At 41.8% G+C, this 21,679-nt stretch overlaps 1 protein-coding gene across 11 annotated transcripts in view; it reads left to right on the top strand.

Annotated features, from left to right (window-relative positions):
- The first annotated feature begins 19,093 nt into the window (after nucleotides 1-19,093).
- LOC144989056 (protein NLRC3-like) overlaps nucleotides 19,094-21,679 on the top strand; it is a 57,954-nt gene continuing 55,368 nt past the window's right edge. For 2 of the 11 annotated variants that reach the window (XM_078940863.1, XM_078940876.1), the window contains exons 1-5: nucleotides 19,234-19,855; nucleotides 20,144-20,281; nucleotides 20,364-20,504; nucleotides 21,026-21,145; nucleotides 21,581-21,636. In XM_078940863.1, the coding sequence (XP_078796989.1) occupies nucleotides 20,196-20,281; nucleotides 20,364-20,504; nucleotides 21,026-21,145; nucleotides 21,581-21,636 (403 nt within the window). In that variant the 5' untranslated portion in view covers nucleotides 19,234-19,855; nucleotides 20,144-20,195. The other 9 variants (XM_078940873.1, XM_078940867.1, XM_078940851.1 and 6 more) reach the window with 8 other exon arrangements.

The following is a 21,679-nucleotide window of genomic DNA, read 5'->3' as shown; positions in this document are numbered from 1 at the left end:
ACATTAGGAAAAATCATGAATCAACTTATCAAATTATCAAATGAAGTAATATCAATAAAAGTCAATCAATTTAACCATTTTCATTAATTGAATAATTATTTTTTTATTATTTTTTGTATTTTTATTTATTTATTTATTCATTTATTTTTTAAATATTTTTATGATAAAGTAATGCTGTGAAGTAAAATAAAAGGGTCCATAATCTGTCGATTGTCCAAGGTTGGCATTTCTTCTTCTGCTGAATAACAGCTGATCTTCTGGGTTTCAACAGAGTTTATAGTTCTCTTCAATATTATGTCTGCAGACATTAGATTCAGGTCCATATCCTCCTTCAGCTGATATCAGCGGCGCCGAGTTGTGGTCAACTTGTCTGCAGTTCAGAACTCTCCGCTGAGTAATCAGGTCACTTCAGACTTTTGGAGAAAGTGATGAATCCAGGCGTCATATTTCTTGAAATTATTTGGCTCCTTGGTTTATTACTCCATGTTATTTCAGACGACCGAAATAAGACACTTCTCAAAGTCCTTCATGGTGTTCACAACCAGAACCTTGGACCGGTCCGGTGTGCCGAGTGGTTTGACGTAAATCCTGCAGCCTTTAACCCAAGTGTTCTCAATCTGCTTCTGCTTCCTGAGAAGCCGTGCATGTTTGGAAATTTCAACATTCCTTCTGGTCAGATGGTCGTTCAGATAAACAGCTGATCCTTTCCGATTTTTACGTTGATTCATCAGAGCTAGCTTGTGTTTTTGATTCACAAACCTGACCCAGCTCTGTGAGGTGGTCACTTACATCTTCAACCTGAGCCTGAGTCTGGAGACGGTCCCAGTCCTGTGGAAGACCTCCTGTGTGGTTCCGGTTCCTAAGACGGCGCACGCTAAGGAACTAAACCACTACAGACCAGTAGCCCTGACCTCCCACTTGATGAAGACCATGGAGAGGCTCATCCTCAGCCACCTTCGCTCAGTGGTCAGCACCGCAACGGACCCGCTGCAGTTTGCCTACAGGCCGAACATCGGGGTGGATGACGCTGTCATCTACCTGCTGCACCGGGCACTGACTCATCTGGAGGACGCTGGAACCGCTGTGAGGGTCATGTTCTTTGACTTCTCCAGCGCCTTCAACACCATCCGGCCAGCTCTGCTGAGAGAGAAACTGGAAGGGGCTGGAGTGGACAGACGACTGACTGCATGGACGACCGACTACCTCACCAACAGACCACAGTATGTGAGGCTACACAACTGTGTGTCTGAGGTGGTGGTCTCCAGCACTGGTGCTCCTCAGGGGACGGTGCTCTCACCGTTCCTCTTCACCCTTTATACCTCAGACTTTACATACAACACCGGCAGTTGTCACCTCCAGAAGTTCTCTGACGACTCGGCCATTGTCGGCTGTGTGTCGGGGGGGAACGAGCTGGAGTACAGGTCAGTCATCAAGGACTTTGTGGACTGGTGTGAGCGTAATCACCTGTGCTTGAACACCAGTAAAACAAAGGAGATGGTGATTGATTTCCGGAGGAGAACACCACAATTCACACCAGTGAGCATCCAGGGCTCGGTCATTGAGGTAGTGGACAGTTTTAAGTACCTGGGTGTTCACCTCAACAAGAAACTTGACTGGACTCAAAACACCGATGCCCTGTATAAGAAGGGCCAAAGTTGCCTCCACCTTCTGAGGAGACTGAGGTCCTTTCGAGTGTGCAGGCCTCTCTTAAGGACATTTTATGAGTCTGTGGTAGCCTCTGTTATCCACTACGCTGTGGCCTGTTGGGGGGCAGGCAGCACAGACCGGGATAGGAAGAGACTGAACAAGCTGGTCAGGAGAGCCAGTTCTGTCCTGGGGTGTCCACTGGACTTTGTGGAGGAAGTGGGTGAAAGGAGGATGTTGACCAAGCTAACATCCATCATGGACAACACCTCTCACCCACTACATCAGACAGTGGAGGCACTGAGCAGCTCCTTCAGTGGCAGACAGTTACACCCCCCATGAAGGAAGGAACGGTTCCGCAGGTCATTCATCCCAACAGCTGTGAGACTGTACAATGCCACAGTTTAAATATGCATGTACAAACCGGTTTTCATACATCCATAGCTCATCTGTATATTCTGTGTCTTTACTTTATTTATTTAATTTTATTATTAGGCATAACATGTGTTATGTTGTAATAGTGTACATAATTTATTACTTACTTACTTTTTACATTTTTTTTTCTATTTTTGCACATTTTTTTTGTATTTGTTACTTGCACATTTGGGAACACCCCTCACTTTTGCACATTTCTGTCACTTTTTCTTTTCTCTGCTCTTTGGAATTGCTGTGACAATTGAATTTCCCCAATGTGGGATCAACAAAGAATATCTATCTATCTATCTGATGAGGATCGCTGGTTTATCCGTCTCCTTTCTCCTGGGGAGCAGGTGGCAGGTCTCCATGGTGTTTAGATCCAGGGAAATCCCTTTAGATGTGAGAAATGAATGTATTTGCTGTTCCAGAGTCTCTCCACCGCTCTAAGTTTAAGAGGGACTGTCAGTGCTATTAGCATTAGCAGTGCTAGCTCCAGCTGCATTTAGCTTCGCTCCAGGTTTGATGGGTACTCCAGTGAGAATGACATTATTCATCCTTACTTGTTGTTCCACATCATCCAGTCTTTTCTCCAGAATGTCGACCCGGTTTTCTCGTTGCTCGTTTTTAACCTGAAATCTTCGAAATTCTTCCATTAGCTCTAAGAGCTGAGTTTTTACTGTTGGTGTTGCACAAAATTAGGAAAATGCCAAATATTTTTGAAGTAATCCCAGTGATGAGTTCTATGGTTACGTTTTTAATGTTTTATAAAAGCTAAAAGTGATCATACCTCAGGGCTCGACATAGCCGTTTGTCCGCTGGCCCGGTCCTGTTTTTCGAGCAGTACGGACCACAAGATTTTATTTTTCACTTCTCCGCTCGGGCCACTAAAATATCTAACGGTTAATATATTTTTCACCTTTTTCAATAAAGTATATTTTGCGAAAACGTGTAGATTTACTTTGTCTTCATCGCTGTGACGGAGCGGCTCCGTCTCTCTGAGCGAACACCGTGAGCGCACACACACACACACACACACACACACACACACACACACACCCCCACACACACACACACCCCACACACACACACACACACACACACACACACACACACACACACACACACACACACACACACACACACACACACACACACACACACACACACACACACACACACACACACACACACACACACACACACACACACACACACACACACACACACACACACACACACACACACGTTGGTGCGCGCGTCCACGTCATAATCAAACCTTTTCGCTGTGAAACCATAGTTTCTTACAATTCATCCTTCATTTTTACAGTTTAGACCTCGGGTGCACACTCATCAGTAGTTTTCGGCATACACGTACATAGAACCGCTTACTCACGGCAGCCCAGTCACGTGGTGCGCACGCTCCGCAACAGCGAACAGTGTTCACTCTGTCAGTAGTATGGACAGCAGGATATTTAATGAATGCATTGTAGTTGAAACTGTATGCACTAAGCTTTAAGCTGAAAAACAAAGAATCAAAGGCAACTCCAAATACCTGAATCTCAGACTCAAATGCAGTATAATGTCAAAGTACTTCATTTAGTTTTTCTTTACAACACTGTAAGCAGTAAGTATTTCTAGTTAGCTGAATGATCTCAGTAATTTAATTTTATTTAATTTTTTCAATAATTTAATTTAACTAAGTAACTAAAGTAACTAAAAAGTAAATGTGACTTTGCAACAGTAACAAAAAGCAGAACCTCAAGGCAGTCAGAGCAGAAAAGGAAATAAAACTTCTTAACTATTGATTAGGAACAAATGTGAAATAGCAGTGATTAGAAGCAGCATGAAAACTTCTGAACTAGTGTTACCTACTACACTGCAGCGCTCTCTTCAAAAAATCTGAAACAGACTAGAGCAGATTATAGTTTGATATGCTCTATTTTCAGTCATTGAAAAGTCAGGGCTCCAGACTGCGACCATTTGCTCGCATTTTGAGACCAAAATTTGAGAGTGTGCGACTGAATTTTACATCCAGTCGCACATGTGCTACCAGTAAATTTGCCTCCCCCACCCTTCGTATTTTTAATACATTAAACGTGGAAGCGGCCCGTCAATGATCAATGAAATGAGCAATGAAATCATCAATGAGACGCGAGCGCACACGCACGCAGACAGACACACACACTCGTGAGACTGGAGCACACGCGAGCGCACACTCGCATGTCATTGAGTGATGCCTGAGGCGGCCAATGCGTGTGAGAAGAATAGGGAAAGTCACTGCAAGTTGCTAAAATATGTGGAGGGGGCGGGGCCTAGAGATAATCGAGTGCGCGTAAACGTCTGTGGGAAGGAAACGGAGACAAATATCATCACAACCTGATATGTGCGTCTGAGCTATGAACAGCTAGCGAACTATTGATTCGTTCTTCCGACCTGCAGCTAGTGTACCAGTGCCAGAGTGTACAGCAGGGGTCTCAAACTCGCGAAGCAAACCACGGCTCTCATGCACGGCTGTCACGGCATGACTCTGCTCCCGCGGGAGATGGTCAGCTGAGGAGCATAAATGTCCCACACCTACATGCGTGACAGCCAACGGGGCTCTGACATTAAACAGGTGTGAGCGACAACACGATTTAGTCTTAGACGCACTTAAAACACGTGGGGAAAATGCAACGATAGACGAACCAGCGCCGGGGGGGGGCATGAAGGCGAAGCTGCAACAGGAAGTTGGAGTTGTCCTTAACATTCAATTTAATAATTATGCCTCTCCCCCTAAGTATGATCTGTGATATTACATCTTTTATAATTATTTCAATGTTTTGTGATGTATGTAGCCTTTTTTTAATCAGTTGGTATTTTAAATTATTTTAATTGATCAGTGAACTACAAAAAACCCATCAGGACGCATGTCCCATAATGCATTGTTTTGTAGTCTGTAGGGCAGCTTTCAGTCAGTTCAGTACTAAATTTCTGTGTTGGGGTCTTGCTTCCGCCCCTTTCTGGTGATATTTTGGTTTTGATTGACAGGTGATGTTAGAGCAAAAACAAAAATATGTCTCACACCAGGTGATCTGTTCAGCGTTACATCCATCTGGGTGATCTCAAATTATTGTGCATCTTGGCTGCACCTATTTGGTGTCACCAAGATGAATTTCCATCCCCTAATGTTTACATACATTTAAGTATTGTTTGAAACTGTGAAATGACCGAAAGGTTACTACGGTAATCATTTGTTACTAAAAACTTTTTTTTATTCTAAATCTATGGTATTTTGTTTGCTATCTGTACTGTCATGACAGCGATGCTGCTGTCAGTTTACCTTCTTGTTGCATCTTCAAAAGTGCAGAATAAAATGTGACACTGAATTTGAAACAGCACATTGTAATTTTTGCATCTATAATTAAAGTATTTATTTACTCTATTTATTTTACTTAGTGTATTTATAATACAGTGGAAATTAGTATATTTGGTTAGAATGTTGATTTACGGTATGCGCCCCTAAATTTTCAGGTTGTGCCCCTAAAATTTTCATTTAGGGGCCACAGTGCTCCTAGTGAAAAAAGTTAGTCTGGAGCCCTGAAAGTATATAAATAAGTGCTAGATGTCACCAAATTGAACCATATTTTGAAAAAGTTCCAGGGGGGCATGTCCCCGGACCCTCCTAAAGTTGCAAGCACCTGTGGTGCTTTCTGCGTCCACCTGCGGCATCCATCGCTTGGGTGCCGCCTGTGGTGGCGGGTCGCGCTGTGCGCGGTGTCGGGCCAGTAACTTTCAGGCAGGGCCAGTTACTTTCAAAAACTACTGGCCCTGTGGGCCAGTGCAAATTTCTGGCCTATGTCAACCCCTGTATCTCCAGGCTTTGTTCTGCAGCATGTTCATATTTGTATAATTTTGACAATGTATTTTTATGGAGAGCAAAATATTATATGTTATTTAAGGTTTAACTCAATTTCTTCTGGATTGATATTCCTTTCTGTTTTTAATCATTTTCAGTTCAGTTTAAAAGTTTAGTTTTAGTGTTTTCAGTAAATGTTTCTTGTTCGGCCCAAAACCCAAAGCGTGTTTTGGATTTAGGCCGCCTGTGTATGATGAGGATCGCTGGTTTATCCGTCTCCTTTCTCCTGGGGAGCAGGTGGCAGGTCTCCATGGTGTTTAGATCCAGGGAAATCCCTTTAGATGTGAGAAATGAATGTATTTGCTGCTCCAGAGACTCTCCACCGCTCTAAGTTTAAGAGGGACTGTCAGCGCTATTAGCATTAGCAGTGCTAGCTCCAGCTGCATTTAGCTTCGCTCCAGGTTTGATGGGTACTCCAGTGAGAATGACATTATTCATCCTTACTTGTTGTTCCACATCATCCAGTCTTTTCTCCAGAATGTCGACCCGGTTTTCTCGTTGCTTGTTTTTAACCTGAAATCTTTGAAATTCTTCCATTAGCTCTAAGAGCTGAGTTTTTACTGTTGGTGTTGCACAAAATTAGGAAAATGCCAAATATTTTTGAAGTTATCCCAGTGATGAGTTCTATGGTTACGTTTTTGATGTTTTATAAGAGCTAAAAGTGATCATACCTCAGGGCTCGACATAGCCGTTTGTCCGCTGGCCGGTCCTGTTTTTCGAGCAGTACGGACCTCAAGATTTTATTTTTCAAAAACTACTGGCCCTGTGGGCCAGTGCAAATTTCTGGGCTATGTCAACCCCCTGTATCTCCAGGCTTTGTTATGCAGCATGTTCATATTTGTATAATTTTGACAATGTATTTTTATGGAGAGCAAAATATTATATGTTATTTAAGGTTTAACTCGATTTCTTCTGGATTGATATTCCTTTCTGTTTTTAATCATTTTCAGTTCAGTTTAAAAGTTTAGTTTTAGTGTTTTCAGTAAATGTTTCTTGTTCGGCCCAAAACTCAAAGCTGTGTGACGGAGTTTGACACCCATGTACTTTATGAAATTATGATTTTTTTTGTGTAAAATGGAAAAATAAAGATAGAAAACACAAAAGGAAGTCATCAAATTTCTATATGTGCAGGGAGAGAGGGGGTTACTCGCCCGGGTAGTAAGTTAGTGTAGAACCACCACTGAGTGACAGACGAGTCCCCAAAAAGAAAACCATGAATCGGAGGCCTGCAAAAACCAAAGAAGTCCCGCCTTTTTTATGTTTTGAGGAATGTATTGTAAAAACGCCAATACAAATTTAATAGTCTCTTTCAGGATATTTGGAGGAGGAGCCCCTGAAGGACCATTGTTTGGAACGTAAACTTCCTTGTAAGAGTGTCATGAAGTGGTTTAAAAAAAAAAAAGTTCTCTCTGTATCCCAGCTTTACAAAAGGCCCCAACTACCTCCCCCCTACGAGAAGACAGTCCATAACCTGCTGAAGGGAAATAAAGTAATTTTCTTAATCCTTTTAAGAATATGAAATTGCAAATTAAAGTTGTGAGTGGCGTTGTATTGCCCGCTCTACCTGCCCTCACCGCCCACCTCTATGCTCCACCAGCCCTCACTACATGCATCTATGCCCCATTGTCGTCCTCGCCGCCTGAGTCTAGACACCACCGCCACTCTTAGCACCCACCTTTGACCAAACCCCACTTCCTGAGCAGCCACTACGCACATTTAACTCCTCCTTCTCAACTAACTCAGAAGCACTCATTGATTAAGATACTAACTATGCTGACTATGCTAGTTATGCTAATGTGGCTACAAGTGCTAGCATAGCTATCAGCATCATAAACTGACTCAGAAAAACTCTTTGAAAAATAAAGGAGTAATATGAGTGTGCCCCTTTTGCGAGCTCACCACACGTTCAGAATCTACAACTTAGTAGTTTACAACAGTAGCTTGCCATTGATGCCTGAAAAGTTACGAGACAATCAATAAAAATCCCAACGACAAGTTTTTGTAAGTATCTGATACTAAAGGTGCTGTTTTTAAAAATCAAAGATGGCGGCTTCTTCCAGAGGTCAAAGTTCGACAAAACTCCTGAGGTGTTTGAAGACTGAAATTATTGGAATGTGTGTGAAATTTAATGGAAATCAGTTTAAAAAAATTAATTTTCCTAAAAACCGTGAATTATTAAATCGTAGATTTTGGCACACAATGTCTGCCAAACTATAGGTTGTGTGCAAAATTGTTTCTTGTGGTTTTTACCATAAAAGAGAATAACAGTAGGGACCGCAATGCGTGTCACTGCGCATACCGTTCACGCATGTTCAGTCTGCCATTGAAAAACATTGGAAAGTTTATGTAGTAAATATATGCATCGCGGTGCAATTTGGAATAGCGTCTCCTTAGACTTTCATTCAGAAAAGTAAAGTGTATTTACTGGACATTTTTGTGATCCAACCGCAGCTTTTTTTCTGATTTTGGGTCGATCTCCCAGCTTCATGAAACTTACAAGGTGATTAAAATCTCCCAAAGCCCACCCTAAACATTGAGGAAACCCCCGGAATTTGATTTTACAGACTCAATTCTCTATAGAAACGTCTAGAAGAATTATGTTAATAATCAACAATGAGCAATCATTTGCTAAAAGAGGCACATTATTATTTTTCTCACTTTTACAGTAAAACTGTACTACAAGAGCAAAGTTAAACTGATCACTGATTTTAGAGAGTTGTAAGAAAATACCTAGAAAAACACTTTTTTTTTCTTAAGGGTTACCTGTTAATGTAGATAAAAATGTTTGCTATTTACAATTTTTGTGCTATTTAATTTAACCGTGTGAAAGTACAGGCAGAATGTAATGACATTTTTTAACAAAATCCCATGTTCTGATTCCACCATGGTTTTTAAAAAGTTATGTATCAAAGCAAAAATACACCCACAAAGTAATTATTTATGCAACAACACAATGCCATTATTCCCAGTTACTTCAGATCTAACTGATTACTTTTAATCTTAGTGACACTTTTCTGTGAGTGGCATGTTTTGTCTGGACTCAAGAATCAACAAGACTATTTCAAATTCTCCCTGCCAGGTGTGGTAGTGGCTTCATCTTCTCAAAGATTTTAAGGTAATATTTAAAGAAGAAATAGCAAATATAAGAAAACTGTTGAAAGTTTTTCTTTTCTTGATTTGAGCCATTTTTGAAGGAATGTTAGTCTTTTTTCAGATGGCTTCATCAGGGCTGCATGTAGATCTGTCAGAGGGAATCTTAGCAGCACTCAAGTCAGAGCAAACTGTCAGAGCTCCAAGGCAGATCTTCAATAAGCACATATGTCAACTAAGCCAACTGAAAAAGAAAGGGTTGACATCTTCAAACAAAGATGCCCTCAGGTGATGAGATGTTTAATCCCAGAAAATGCACCAGATATTACAGAGAAAAACTTGGACAGGAAGTGGAAGAGACTCCTTTGTGAAAAAGAAGATTTTGGAAAAAACAGCAATCTTGATGAATGGAATTTGAGACCATACATCCGTCCAAATGTTCTTGGCCAGCGGTCAACAGAAAGGAATAATTCTTTACATACTGTACCTAACCGGGAATATTTGATCCTTGATGATTCAATAAGCAGCTGAAAAAGGAGAGACAATCCCCCAACAAAACCAAACAGGCAGACCGACACAGTGAAAATATCAAGGAGTTACGTTCAGAAAAAAAGCATCTTGAAACTGAAAATGATTCTCTCACAGAAAATCTAGAAGAAGAAAAAATGCTGTAAAAAGGTTATCATCGGAGTCTAGCAGATTAAAATCAAAGATAGCATGCTTCCAATTTGAAGCAGAAGAAAAGGAGCAATGTGAGGGACGACATGAACTGTCAGACAAGTTCAAAAGTATTTGGGGGGAAAATGAACAGCTGAGAGAGGTTCATGCTGTTGGAGTCTTATGTACTGAAGCTCAGTGAACGCACCAGGCAGAGACGCCTAATGGCCTCTGCTATCAAACCTGTTGTTGGGGGTGTGCTACGCCCCGCCCCGCCTCTTAGAAAGTGTGTTCTTTAAAGCCTGATACCGCGGTCGCGTGTGGGCGGAGCTACCAGCTAAAGTTATGGTCTGATCGCTGCATGGAGCCATGTGTGTATCAATGCATGGTGAACACGGAGAATGTGGAGAGATTAGGTTTATTATTTTGGAGAGTTCTACTTAGTAATTATGTTTCCATGTTTGAGTTCATTAAATCATCCCAGAGAGTCTCTGCTTTAACTCCTGCAGTGAAAGCTGTGTCTGAATCTGACGCCGTATTTCCATCTCTGACAGAGTTTGAAGCCAAAGCCCCTCCCACGACTCTCTAGCTGTTCACCTGTTCACATCCTCTGCAGCTGAGAGTTTTCATCAGAGGAGAAGCTAAAAAAAGTATTTTTCCGTCAGGAAAAAATGGATTCATAGATTTTCAGCTCTGTTGAACCATTACAATGTTATTTTTTCCTCCATAAATTCCAATGACTTTGACCTGCATCTTTACCAGCTGGTTCAGCGCCTCAGGCTGTGTCTGCGTGCGGACTCACGCACACACGGGAGGATCATTAAAGACTGTCACATTTTACAGCAAGAAGCAGAATCCAATCCCTCTGAGCTGTCACTCAAAAGTCATCAAGTCTACGCGTCAGTGAGCTGCTGCTGAATGGAGAGACATGAAAAAAGGTGGAAAGAGCAAACATGAAGAAGAGTTTTCTTCTCTTTCACCGTTTCAGAGCAAAGCTGCAGGCTGACCGTAAAACTCTCCGTAAATCCAAACCGAAGGCAGAACCTCCTCCAGAACCATCAGAACCAGAAATGCCAAACATCACTCTATCAGAACCTCCTCCAAAACCATCAGAACCAGAAATGCCAAACATCACTCTATCAAAACCTCCCTGAGCCGAGGAGAACCCACTTTCCCTAAGAACATCTGGGAACATGTGACCTTCAGTGAACAACATATTAGTGAAAATAGATTTAATAATTACACATTACACAAAAGAGGAATGCATGAAAAGATGAGGCTGGAGGGGCATGAATCTCTGTAATAATATCATTACAAATACGTGGATTTTTCCTGCAGGACGGGAGACGATACAAAATCAATGCATCTCTGTTACTGTGCGGGAATAAATCCTCAGAGTTTTGCGGGTGCAGGCGGGATGAAGACAATAGTCCTGTGCAGGGCTCCACTTGTCACCCCTCCACTGTGGCGTCTAACAGAAGGAGATGGACACATTCTTGACCTAAACACCTACTACAAAAGTTTGGTCGATTTCCTTGGAGAGTACTCTGAGAATGAAGACTCTCTCTTCGTCTTCATGCAGGAGGAACGTCTGTTTCCAGACCACCTCATTGAAAAGGAGGAAGTTTTTCAATCTTTCACCAAGAAAAGTGATTATGATGAACTTTGTGGTCAGTTGCTCCAACCAGTACTGCTGGCCCTCAAAACTTATTTGGAAAAGTCTGTCAAGGAACATCTCCCTGGGGGGAATTTTGGGATGCAGGAGAGCATGTGAGAAGATGAACTAAAGCAGCTCCAAAACACAACAAGGATCCAGAAAGGATATTCAGTGTGTTAGACTATCTTGTTCACCATAGGCCTAATGCATCAGCTGTTACAAATGAAGCATATCTGATGTCCTCCTACAATAAGACATCAGAGTGGATGTCTCAGTTATCTCCTGAAAAGCTGGAACAACTACTAGGTGATGTAAGAAAAAGAAGAAAGGAGCTGGAGGCTAAATCCAAAGTAAGGGAGGCCAGCATCACAGAGAGCCATGAAGAGAAGCAACTAAAAGCAGTGGAGGCTTTGACAGAAAGCAGGAGAAAACATTTGAAAAGAAGAACAACTTGACTGGAATAATCACTGATGCAGGTCTTTAGCAATCAGAGAAAGATGATAGTAACATGGAGAAGTGTGACGGTGATGCTGAGAGATTCAGAGCTCTTACAAATCAGCTTCATTTCCAGCAGGAAGTGCTACAGCAGGACCCCAGGGGAAGGAAGGATGTTTTCATTGTTTCCAGAATAGACAGTACAGGGAGAGCTAGAAGTAAGCCATGGACTGAACATAAAGATAACTTGATGTTTCTCATCCAATCTGCTGTGGCTGCAGGTTCTTCTCAGAGTCTCCAAGTGTGCGCAAGAAAAGAGGACCGTCCCATCCTTACCAGGTAAAGGAGTACGCCACTCATCTGCAGATGGTCAAGTCTACATTGGAGAAGTTATTTCCCAAGTCCCTGGACTTCCATCCTGGTTTAATGTAATTTATGAAGGAGATGAAGCTGTGTAGAGCTACAAACTGATGGATGGAGGTCTGGAGATCATCATTGAAAGCTCCTGACTGTTGCTGGGTTATTGAGTATTGTGGATGTTTGGATGATAGCTAATGAAACTAAAAAGAAAAGGTTTATTCACTTGAAATGTGTGTGTTTTACTCTCTAAAATTGCCTTAGAGAAGGAAAAAAATGACTTAAATGTTGAATAAATGTACCAATAAATGAATTACACTAATTATATTAATCAGTTAAAAAATGTTACAAACTTGCTGAAGCACCCTAAGAATGTCCTGTGAAAATTGGAGTGTTTGGAACAAAAATAGGGAAGATGTGATATCTAGAAGAAGAAAAAACATTTTTGCTCATTTTAATGTTTTTTTTCCTGTAGTTTTCCCATTGTTTTCTATTCACAAAACAATAGAAATCATTAAGACTTAAAATGTTAATAACTTGTTTAATTTTAAGTCTATTGAGCTAATTTTATTTGTTATTTTGTTCAGAATTGTTCTATCATGTTTGGTCACATTTTTTCTGACTGGGCCTTAAAATCTTCTGTCTTGTGGTCCCAACTGTGTTAGGAAAAGGTCAAAACCCTGAAGAAACCTGAGACAATCAGCTGCTGATAAAGACTCAATAAAACCCAAATCTGAAGGAGAAATCAGTGAGAGATGAACTAAGAGCTTCTCTGTCTGTGTGATGAAGGTGACATACCTATGTGGTGGAGCTGCAGCTGTGGTTTCCAGATGACATCCAGCAGTCTGCGCTGACGACAGAGCTCCTCCTCGTACTGGACGATGGTTCCTTCACAGAGTCTGCAGATTTCTTCAGCAGCAGCAGCTAGTCGCTCGCTGATCAACTCTCTCAGAGACTGAAGGGAAGACATGGTTCCTGCTCCGATCTTCAGCTCCAACTCCCACAAACACCGCCGTCCTCTTCACTGCAGCTCCGATCGATCATCTGCTAGTCTCACAATCACAGCAATCCACGTTGTCTTTCCGTTCAACACTTCTTCACTCATTTACGACACTTTGGAAAATGCTGAAAGTTCCACACGAACCACGTATCGTCCTTTCTGTCCAAAAACCTCACAAACGTCCCAACTAAACACCACCGACCTCTGAACACAAGCTAACGCTGCTAGCCTGCTAACAAGCTAACGCTGCTAGCGCCTCGTGCTGTTCTTCTTCTTTGTTTGGCTAACAGCGTCATGGTGCTTTAGCGCCACCAGCTGGTCTGGAGTAAATCTACACACGTCAGTCAGAATGTTCCCAGTTTTTTTTCTGGGAAATTCAATCAAATGTTTCACTCGATTCATTACTTACTATATTTGCCTCTTTGTTCAAAATTTTTTTATTCAAATTCAAATTTTGCCTCTTTGTTAAGATAAAGTCATTTAAGATGAATAAACCCAATCACCTAAACCACTGACAAACTGGACTTCTGCTCTCCTTCAGTGAAGAACCTCCTTCTGCTGCAGAAACTCATGAGAAACAAAACTGCAATAAAAATGTCAATTTCCCTTTGAGATCACATTATACGACAATCCCTAATATTGTGACCTACAATGTTAATGTTATTTTTTATTTTTCTATTTTCATTGTTTATTTATTTATTTTCTTTCTTCTTTGTATCTTATTTTTTTATTTTGTTGTGTATTTTTGTTAAAGCAATGTGAATATAAATGTGTAATCCTTTAAAGTTCAATAAAAAAAGAACCTCCTGCTGCTGCTCCTCCATCTTCAGCTCCTCCTCCTCACCATCACTGTGACTGTTGACGTCTTCCAACTCTTCCAGAAAGCTGTTTTCTGATGAACATCTCCTCCCTGTTGCTGCTTTCAGTCCAAACTCACTCTGTTCATGTCAATTCACTCCAGAGAAAATCCTTTTTCTGGGAAGAATTTGCTCCAAGTTTTCCTCCAACTAAGAATCTGCAAACCCAGATGAGAACTCCCAGCAGGAAAAGAATTCATCTGCAGGAAACTAGAAAAAGGCCTTTTTGTGGGAGGAAACCATTCCAGATCTTTACAAACACCACAAATCCCAACTTTTCCTCCACTTAGCCTGAGTTTGGCTTCCAGGAAGCGGTGTGTGTTCAAGCTCCGCCCCCATCTCATGAAGCCCCTCCTCCAACATGAGGCCACTGGGGAATTCTGAATGAACCTTTACATTTCAACAGAAATTCAAGCTAAAAACAGGAAAAAAAACTCTCTTCATGTTTGAAAACAATCAAACATTCAAACAGGAAGAGAAAACAAGGTTTGTCAGGAAATCAACAGATTTGATTGATTGTAAATCTTCTTCCTGTTGGAGTTTGATGAATGGAAGTAGAATGTGTAGAAAGTCAGTTGATGTTTTCCATTTCAGTAAATGAAGGTTTGATCTGCAGATTTCCTGATCCCTTTCTGACTGGGATCCAGACCTGATCTAGACGGGACTCATGAGGAAGCAAACAGCACAGAAACTGCTCTGAATGTTCCCTCTTCTTCACTTTCTGTCTGACTTCAACCATGAAGGGACTTGAACCCTCAACCTTCTGATCCATGAGGCCACATGGTCTGAGAGAACATCCAGGTCCAGCTGCAGGTGGAGGACAGCATCATCCAGCCGTCACAGACTGGGGGCGGAGCCTGGAGATGACTGCTGAAGGTCAGAGGGCGGAGCTTCATCAGGATGAAGGTGCTGCTTGGATTCTGCTTTGATGTCCGTCTGTTCTCAGTCCCTTCATGGCTGCTGCTCAGAGCTGTTTCTGGATCTTTCTGGAGAATTCATGTCTTTACTGATCCAAATGTGGATTTCTGTTTTTCTTTGGACTTTTCTTGATTTCAGGCTTTTAGCTTCTGGAACTTTCTTTGTTTCTCTGCTTTAACTTCCAAACGGGTTTATCTAAGACAATCTGATTGTTTTTCATTTGACTTTCTAGGAACTTTCTGTTTCATCTTTGAGGATTTGGACTTTTGAAAGACTTTTAGCTGCAGTTTCATCCTTTGAACCAGATGGATCTGAATCTAGAGTCAAAGATTCTAAGGAAATCCTGGATTCACAGACATTTGATTGAATTTCTGTCTGGATCAGAAACCAACAGCAGACATTTCAAGCCGTCATCTGTTCCTAATGTTCATTCCCCGCCATCATTGAAAGCTTTTGGAATAGTCCCTAAAGCCAGCGATGGGGCTGCTTTGGAGCATGAACTCATCACTCGGTGTCACGGTGGCAGAGAGATGACAGATCCCAAATCTGAGGCTGAAATGATCACGTCCTACCAGCTCCACTCTGGATTTGGGACCAGAAACCTTTGAAGATGTTGGAGCATTGTTGGAGAATAGACTGACAACATTTGTTTGGAAGAAAGATTGACCTTTGACCCCTCCCTGATGTGTTCCACATCCAGCTGCAGACACACCACTACAGCTCCCATTCCACTTCTGATCCAGCAGTTAGAACCAGAGCCTGCATTTGCAGCAGGTTCCACTGATCCACACAGGGGGACGTCCTAAGGGGCGGAGTCAGCCACTGGAGAAATGGGGGTCACTCTGGGCCTCTCTGTGTCTGGACCTTCAGAGGAGCCCCAGCGCTGGTCTTTGCTTGGATTTGGTTTAGACTTGTTCAGAGTCAAATGCATGTTTTAAGGGGAGGAGGATTATTTAGTTGTTGCTGTTTTTGTTCCTATTCTTCCAATCCACTATATGTCCCGTGTTGAATTCTACTATTAAAATGTGGGAAACAAATGTTTATCAAATCCAAATCAATCCAAAAGCCTGGAGACTGGATGGCCGTGGTCCTCCCTTTGACCTGGACACTGGTTGCCATGGCGACCTGCACACTCACCAAGCTGGAACTTAGAAGAAGAAAAAGAGACCAAAATGATTGATAAAGCAGGTTTTCCAGGGAAATCCCACAAAAGTCCTAGTACTTTTAGGTTAGATTTGAATAGTCTCCAGTTTGTTGTGTTTGGTTGCTAGGTAACAGGGTATTTAATGTCTCTGATGTCATGGTGGCTTTCAGAGTTGAACTCCTGAATATGACGGTAAACATTTGGATTGAACCAAAATGGGATTGAAGCTCATGCTAAATCCTGATCTCAATGCTGAAAAAACCTCCTCCTAGATTCTGGTTGTTTGGAGAAGTCCTCCTCTTCCCAGAATTCCTGAAAAAAGCCCTCATTTCTCCTGACCATCTTCAAAGCCACTTTCTGCTTTAGTTTAGTCCAAACTTGCTTTATGCTGACAACATTTCCAGCTTGAATCCATCTGAAGAATGAGCTTGTGGAGGATTTGAATGTTCATTTGCTCTCAGGTTGGTTCTGGGCTGGAAGCCCCAACCCTCAGTTCAGTCAAGTTAGAAAGATGCTAACCAGCTGTTCCCTCTGTCACCATGGAAACACTTTAAAGTGGGACAGGATTTTCACGGAGCGGACTTCTAGACGTGGAGGATAAATCCTCCAAGATGAATTCATCAGACATGAATCAAACAGTCTTTTCTCCATAGAACAGAATGAAATCCACTGTGTTTTAGCAGCGTCTGCAGCATCACAGAGACGGTGTTCCACCAAAAACTGGGACCTGTCACATGTTGTTTCCTGGTGACAGAGCTGCAGCTTTAATGTCAATGAGATAGAAGAAGAAGAATCCAAAACATTGGACTGTTTTCATGTGATCACATGGAAGCAGAATTAGGAAATCTCTAGGAAATCTGTCCTTGTTTAGTCAGCATGTTTGAATTGGAGTTTACAGTTAGACGACAAGAAAGACGAGTTCAGACCAAGAAACTACTTTGATGCTATTTTCTTTGTAATAAATCAGAGAAAAGTTCAAAAAGTAAAACCTCTAAAGTATTTATGTGTAAAATAGTGTTATAATTTGTCCAGTAGAAATATGTTGTCAAAACTTAAATGTCTTCTCCTGTGTGAAGGTATTTCAGTTCATTATAAACTGACATAAATGAGTAACGTTCACTGCAAACTGTGCAGAAGGCATGTTCTTTCTAAAACTGGAAATAGCACCAACCTTTTTATCACCTGAAGCTGAGTCTCCATTTGATAATTCAATAAAAATAACATTTCATTTCCTCATTATAAAGCAACTTTATTGGAGTTTCATTTGTCATTGGTCTTTTTGAGCCAAAATCCTGAAGAAATCAAAACAAAAGGCTTTTCCAACAGAATCAGAACGTTAGCACGTGACCTAAGTTTGTTCACTTTGTGCTAAATGTTGATTTCTTTGACTGTTGTGTTAATAATCTCAACAGTTCTCTGTCGCCCTCTGGTGGTTCATCAGAGAAGCCAAACTTCCACAGAAAGTGAATCAATAAACATGAGCTAATTCTTGATGCAGGTTTGAAAACACAGATGGAAAACAGCATCAATCCAAATATTAGTCAATGTTTCCTTGAATGGAACAATTTCAGGATTTGTTGTCATAAAGTTGTGAGAAACTGTCTTGTAAAGTGTGTGGTGACGGTCCACTGTGGAAAATGACTGTTTGTGGAACATTGAGATGTGCTCAGTGATTTTGCTTTAGGACACTTTGGAATGTGATCTTAATTTCTGTTTTATTTCACGTTTGCTTTTCTATTGTCTATTTTATTTTGAAACTGGTTTGTGTTATTTCCTGTTTTGGTTCTCTCATTGGTGTGTTAGATGGATCAACATGGGTGTGTCTAAATAAATGCAGTGGCTCTCCCAGCTGTGTGTTGGCTAAGAATGAAGTCAGAGAAAGAGGAATTATTTGCTGTGACTTTGATTCTGGAGGAATTTATCCAGGTAAAGTGGACACGGTCGTCCAGGTTCCACGCAGCACTGCAGTGCAGTTGCTAACCTGCTAACAGATCCTCAGAGGATCCCAGCTGTCTGGAGGTGATGCCTCCTGCTGCTGCTGCTCAGATGTCCTGTGGGCGTTTCAGTGGGTGGAGGACTGCAGTCACAGAAAGGTGCAGCAGCTGACCTTTGACCTCTGAGCAGCTCTGATCTGCTCTAATAGAGATTAGATTAGATCAGATTTATTGTCGTTACACATAAACAGGTACAAGGAAACGAAATGCAGTTTGTGTTTAACTAAAGTGTAACAAGCAGTAAAGTGCAGGATGGAAACATGTCATAACTAGAAGTTAAACGTGCATATAAATATGAGTTAGATATGAATACAATATACAATACATATACAATATCCAAGATAGTACTACTGTAAAGAGTTCTGTCCAGATTTCCATGTTGACTGTTTAGAAATGTACTGAAATACTAAATATTTGCATTTAGGGCTGAGTGTGTTTACAGTGTAATCTACTACATACATGTGCAAAGGAGACAGCTTTGGGAAAAACTGTTCCTCAGTCTGCTGTAGGCGGGACCAGCTGATGACCTGCTGTTGCCATGGAAACAGACTTTGGAGCATAAACGTTGCTCATGCAGCTGGTTTCTTCCTGCAGGGTTTGTCTGTCAGACCTTCATCAGGCAGAAGAGTCCAGAACCAGATTCTAGATCCTGAAGGTCTTTTTCACAAACATAAACCCTGATAGAGAATCTCAAACATCTGACTTTCAGAGACGCTTCAGGAATCCTGTTGGAGGAGTTTTGGGTCAAAGAAGAGAAAATGAGAAGAAAAGAGAAATGATGGAAAATGGAAACAGATTTAAATGGTCTTTTTTTCTGATCCAGTTCTCTCAGACTTCCATCATCATGTGATGTTTGTAGAAACAGGAAGAGAAAAAAACTCCACATCAGTTGATGTTTTCCAGAAGAAAACAATCAAATCATAAATCCAGTCAATGATTACACATCAACCAATCATGTGTTGACCACAAAACTGATAAACCAACTTTATCATCTGCTCCAGGATCAGACCGTGTCGTTCAGGTCTAAAGTCCACAGGAATCTGCTTCCTGGCTGCATTCAGAACTGGTTTGAAACTGGAGGTTGGACTTCAGGGACACAAAGCGGTTCCAAAGATCCAGAGGAAGAAGTCAAAGAAAGAACAGCTGCATTTGTGTCAGAGGGGTGAGTTGATGGAACATCTGGGATGGAAAGAATGTGGATGTTTGCATTTCAAAGACTTTCAGAAGAAGTTCTTGAATGTTAGGACTCAGCTGGAAGCCTCTTTGTTGGAATCTAAAGGATCCTGGCTGAAATCAGATCAGATTGATCCAACATTAGTTTGGAGTTCTGGATCAGGAAGTTATGAAATGATTTGGAGGAGTTGAAAGGAGGATCAATCATCTGAGCTTCAGCTTTATCAGTCCCATTTGATCTGGTTGTGATTTTTCTTTCTTTACTTCTGTATTTATCCTTCAACCAAACAAAGTGAAGATCTTCACCTCTGGAGGTGCAGATGATGAGATCATCTGCAAACAGACGGAGGCTTTTAGGATCTGCAAACACTGACCTCTGCAGGGCAGAATAGGAAGTGCAGCTTGATGTCTGAATGGAGGAAATGTTTGATCTTCATCAGATGAAATGAGAGGCTCTCATGTGAGGAAGAACATCTGAACAGCTTTGATCCTTTTCTGCTGCTTTTGCTCTGATGTTGTTCAATTCTGATTCAATACGTTTATATTTCAACTCACTTCATGGATTTTCTTCAGAGCGGCTCGACTGGATTCTGGACATGAAGGAAAACAGGTCAAAGGTCAAATGTCATTGAGGGAACACTGAGCTCATCCAGATGTTTAGTTTTAGTCCAGAAAAACATCAGAAAGAGAAGTTGGTTCAGATCCACAAAGTCCTGCAGGATCAGAGTCCTGATGCTGCTGCAGACAGAACTGATCAGAACATTTGAATCATCATCTGAATGAAAGAAGAAAGACTTTTCTGCTGCAACAAACAAAGATTTGATGAAGATGTTGAGGATTGAAAATGAAGCTCCAAAGCAGAAACCTGATCCTGAAGATTATGATGAGGAGGGTTTCCTTTGCAGGTGAAGGAGGAAGGTGTGTGTGAGCTGATGTGGATCCAGAGAATCCAGCAGCATGGATCAGTGGGAGGAACCACAGGAGGGAGCCCCTCCCTCTAGAAGCAGAGATGGTAACCATGACAACCAGAGCAAAGCTCAGAGGTGAGATGAACATCTCCAACTGTCCATGATCTTCTCCATGTCAGAGCTCAGGACTCACACCAGCAACCTGCATTCTAAACAGGAAGCAACCTGGATCTGGATCTGGATCTGGATCTGGATCTGGACCTGGATCTGGATCTGGATCCGGCTTGGGGTCCTTCAGGAGTGACAGATCAAAGAATTATAATCCTAACTTCAAGAACATCCATCCAGCAGTGGACCAGTGAGTGTTTGTCAGAGTTTTTGGAGGCTGGATTCTAGTTCAGATGATCAACAGTTTTCAGATGAAGGACTTGAGGTCTGGTTCAGTTCTGGATCTCTCTGATCAGACTCACTTGGAGCATCATGTGTGTGATGAGATCTTTTCAGTTGAGTCTTCTGAGAGTCTCTGAGAGACATCAGAGATGTTGGAGAAGAAAACATGTTGACTGCTGACTCTGACTGACAGCAGCTCCAGTCTAATGAGAAGAATCACTGCAGACTCCTAGGATTCAGATTTTCATGCTTTCCAAACATCACATTGTTCTAGTTGGACTTTCTCCATTTCTACATGGAGAATTGGAATCAGCTTTTCTAGAAAAAAGTCTGGATTGACTGACAGAAAATGCTGAAAGCTGGAAACTGTTGATCCAAACATGTCATGTTATTCCAGACTAAACAGCTCAGTCTGTGTTCATGTCAAAGTCCATCAGCTGTTCATGAAGAAGCAGATCCTCCAACACTCTGATCCTTTGGTGTTTGCAGAGGTCAACAGGTCACACAGAGAGTCCAGTCTGCAGCCTCCAGCTGTGGCTCCATGAAGAGTGACCGGTCCAAAGGGGAACCTCCAGACTTCAGAACTGAACCAGGACCTTCAGACTCACAGTAAGAAGCAGTTTCTAGTGAACAAAGCAGAGTTCAGCTCTCAGCAGGAACAACAATGTTCTCATCAAGAACATCAGCTGATCCATCCAGGAAGGTCAACCATCTGCTGTGAGCGCTTTAGGTCTGAGAGGAAAGAAAAGAGTTGGACAACTCTGGAGGACACAAAGCTCAGTCTGTGAGGATGAAGCAAACAGCTGAACTTTTCTCTGAGCTCAGTCCAGACATGAGCTCCAAACACAGCTAAGGCATCATTTAGACCTTCAGATGGACTAGATCTGCTCTGGTTTCACCTGGAAACACATTTGCTCACATTCAGCACAGTCTGGATCCCAATATCTGAGTCTGAAGATCAGAGAGGATCTGCTCCATGATCAGAGTCAGTCTGGAACTTCCCACTGACTGCTTTGATTGTTGTTCACTAACGTTTCTCCTTAGTGTCCACAGAGAGAAGAAGAGGAGCGGACCCCAGTCTGCAGAAAGAGCCAGAGCTGGTGAGTCAGAGCCTGATCATCTGCTGATGGATTCTTCTGGAAA

The sequence above is a fragment of the Oryzias latipes genome, chromosome 2 (genome assembly GCF_053564925.1).
Source record: "Oryzias latipes strain Hd-rR chromosome 2, Olatipes_Hd-rR_3.1".
Lineage (NCBI taxonomy): Eukaryota > Metazoa > Chordata > Actinopteri > Beloniformes > Adrianichthyidae > Oryzias > Oryzias latipes.
Note: the sequence above shows the minus strand (reverse complement) of the source record. Positions and strands in the feature narration are given on the sequence as shown.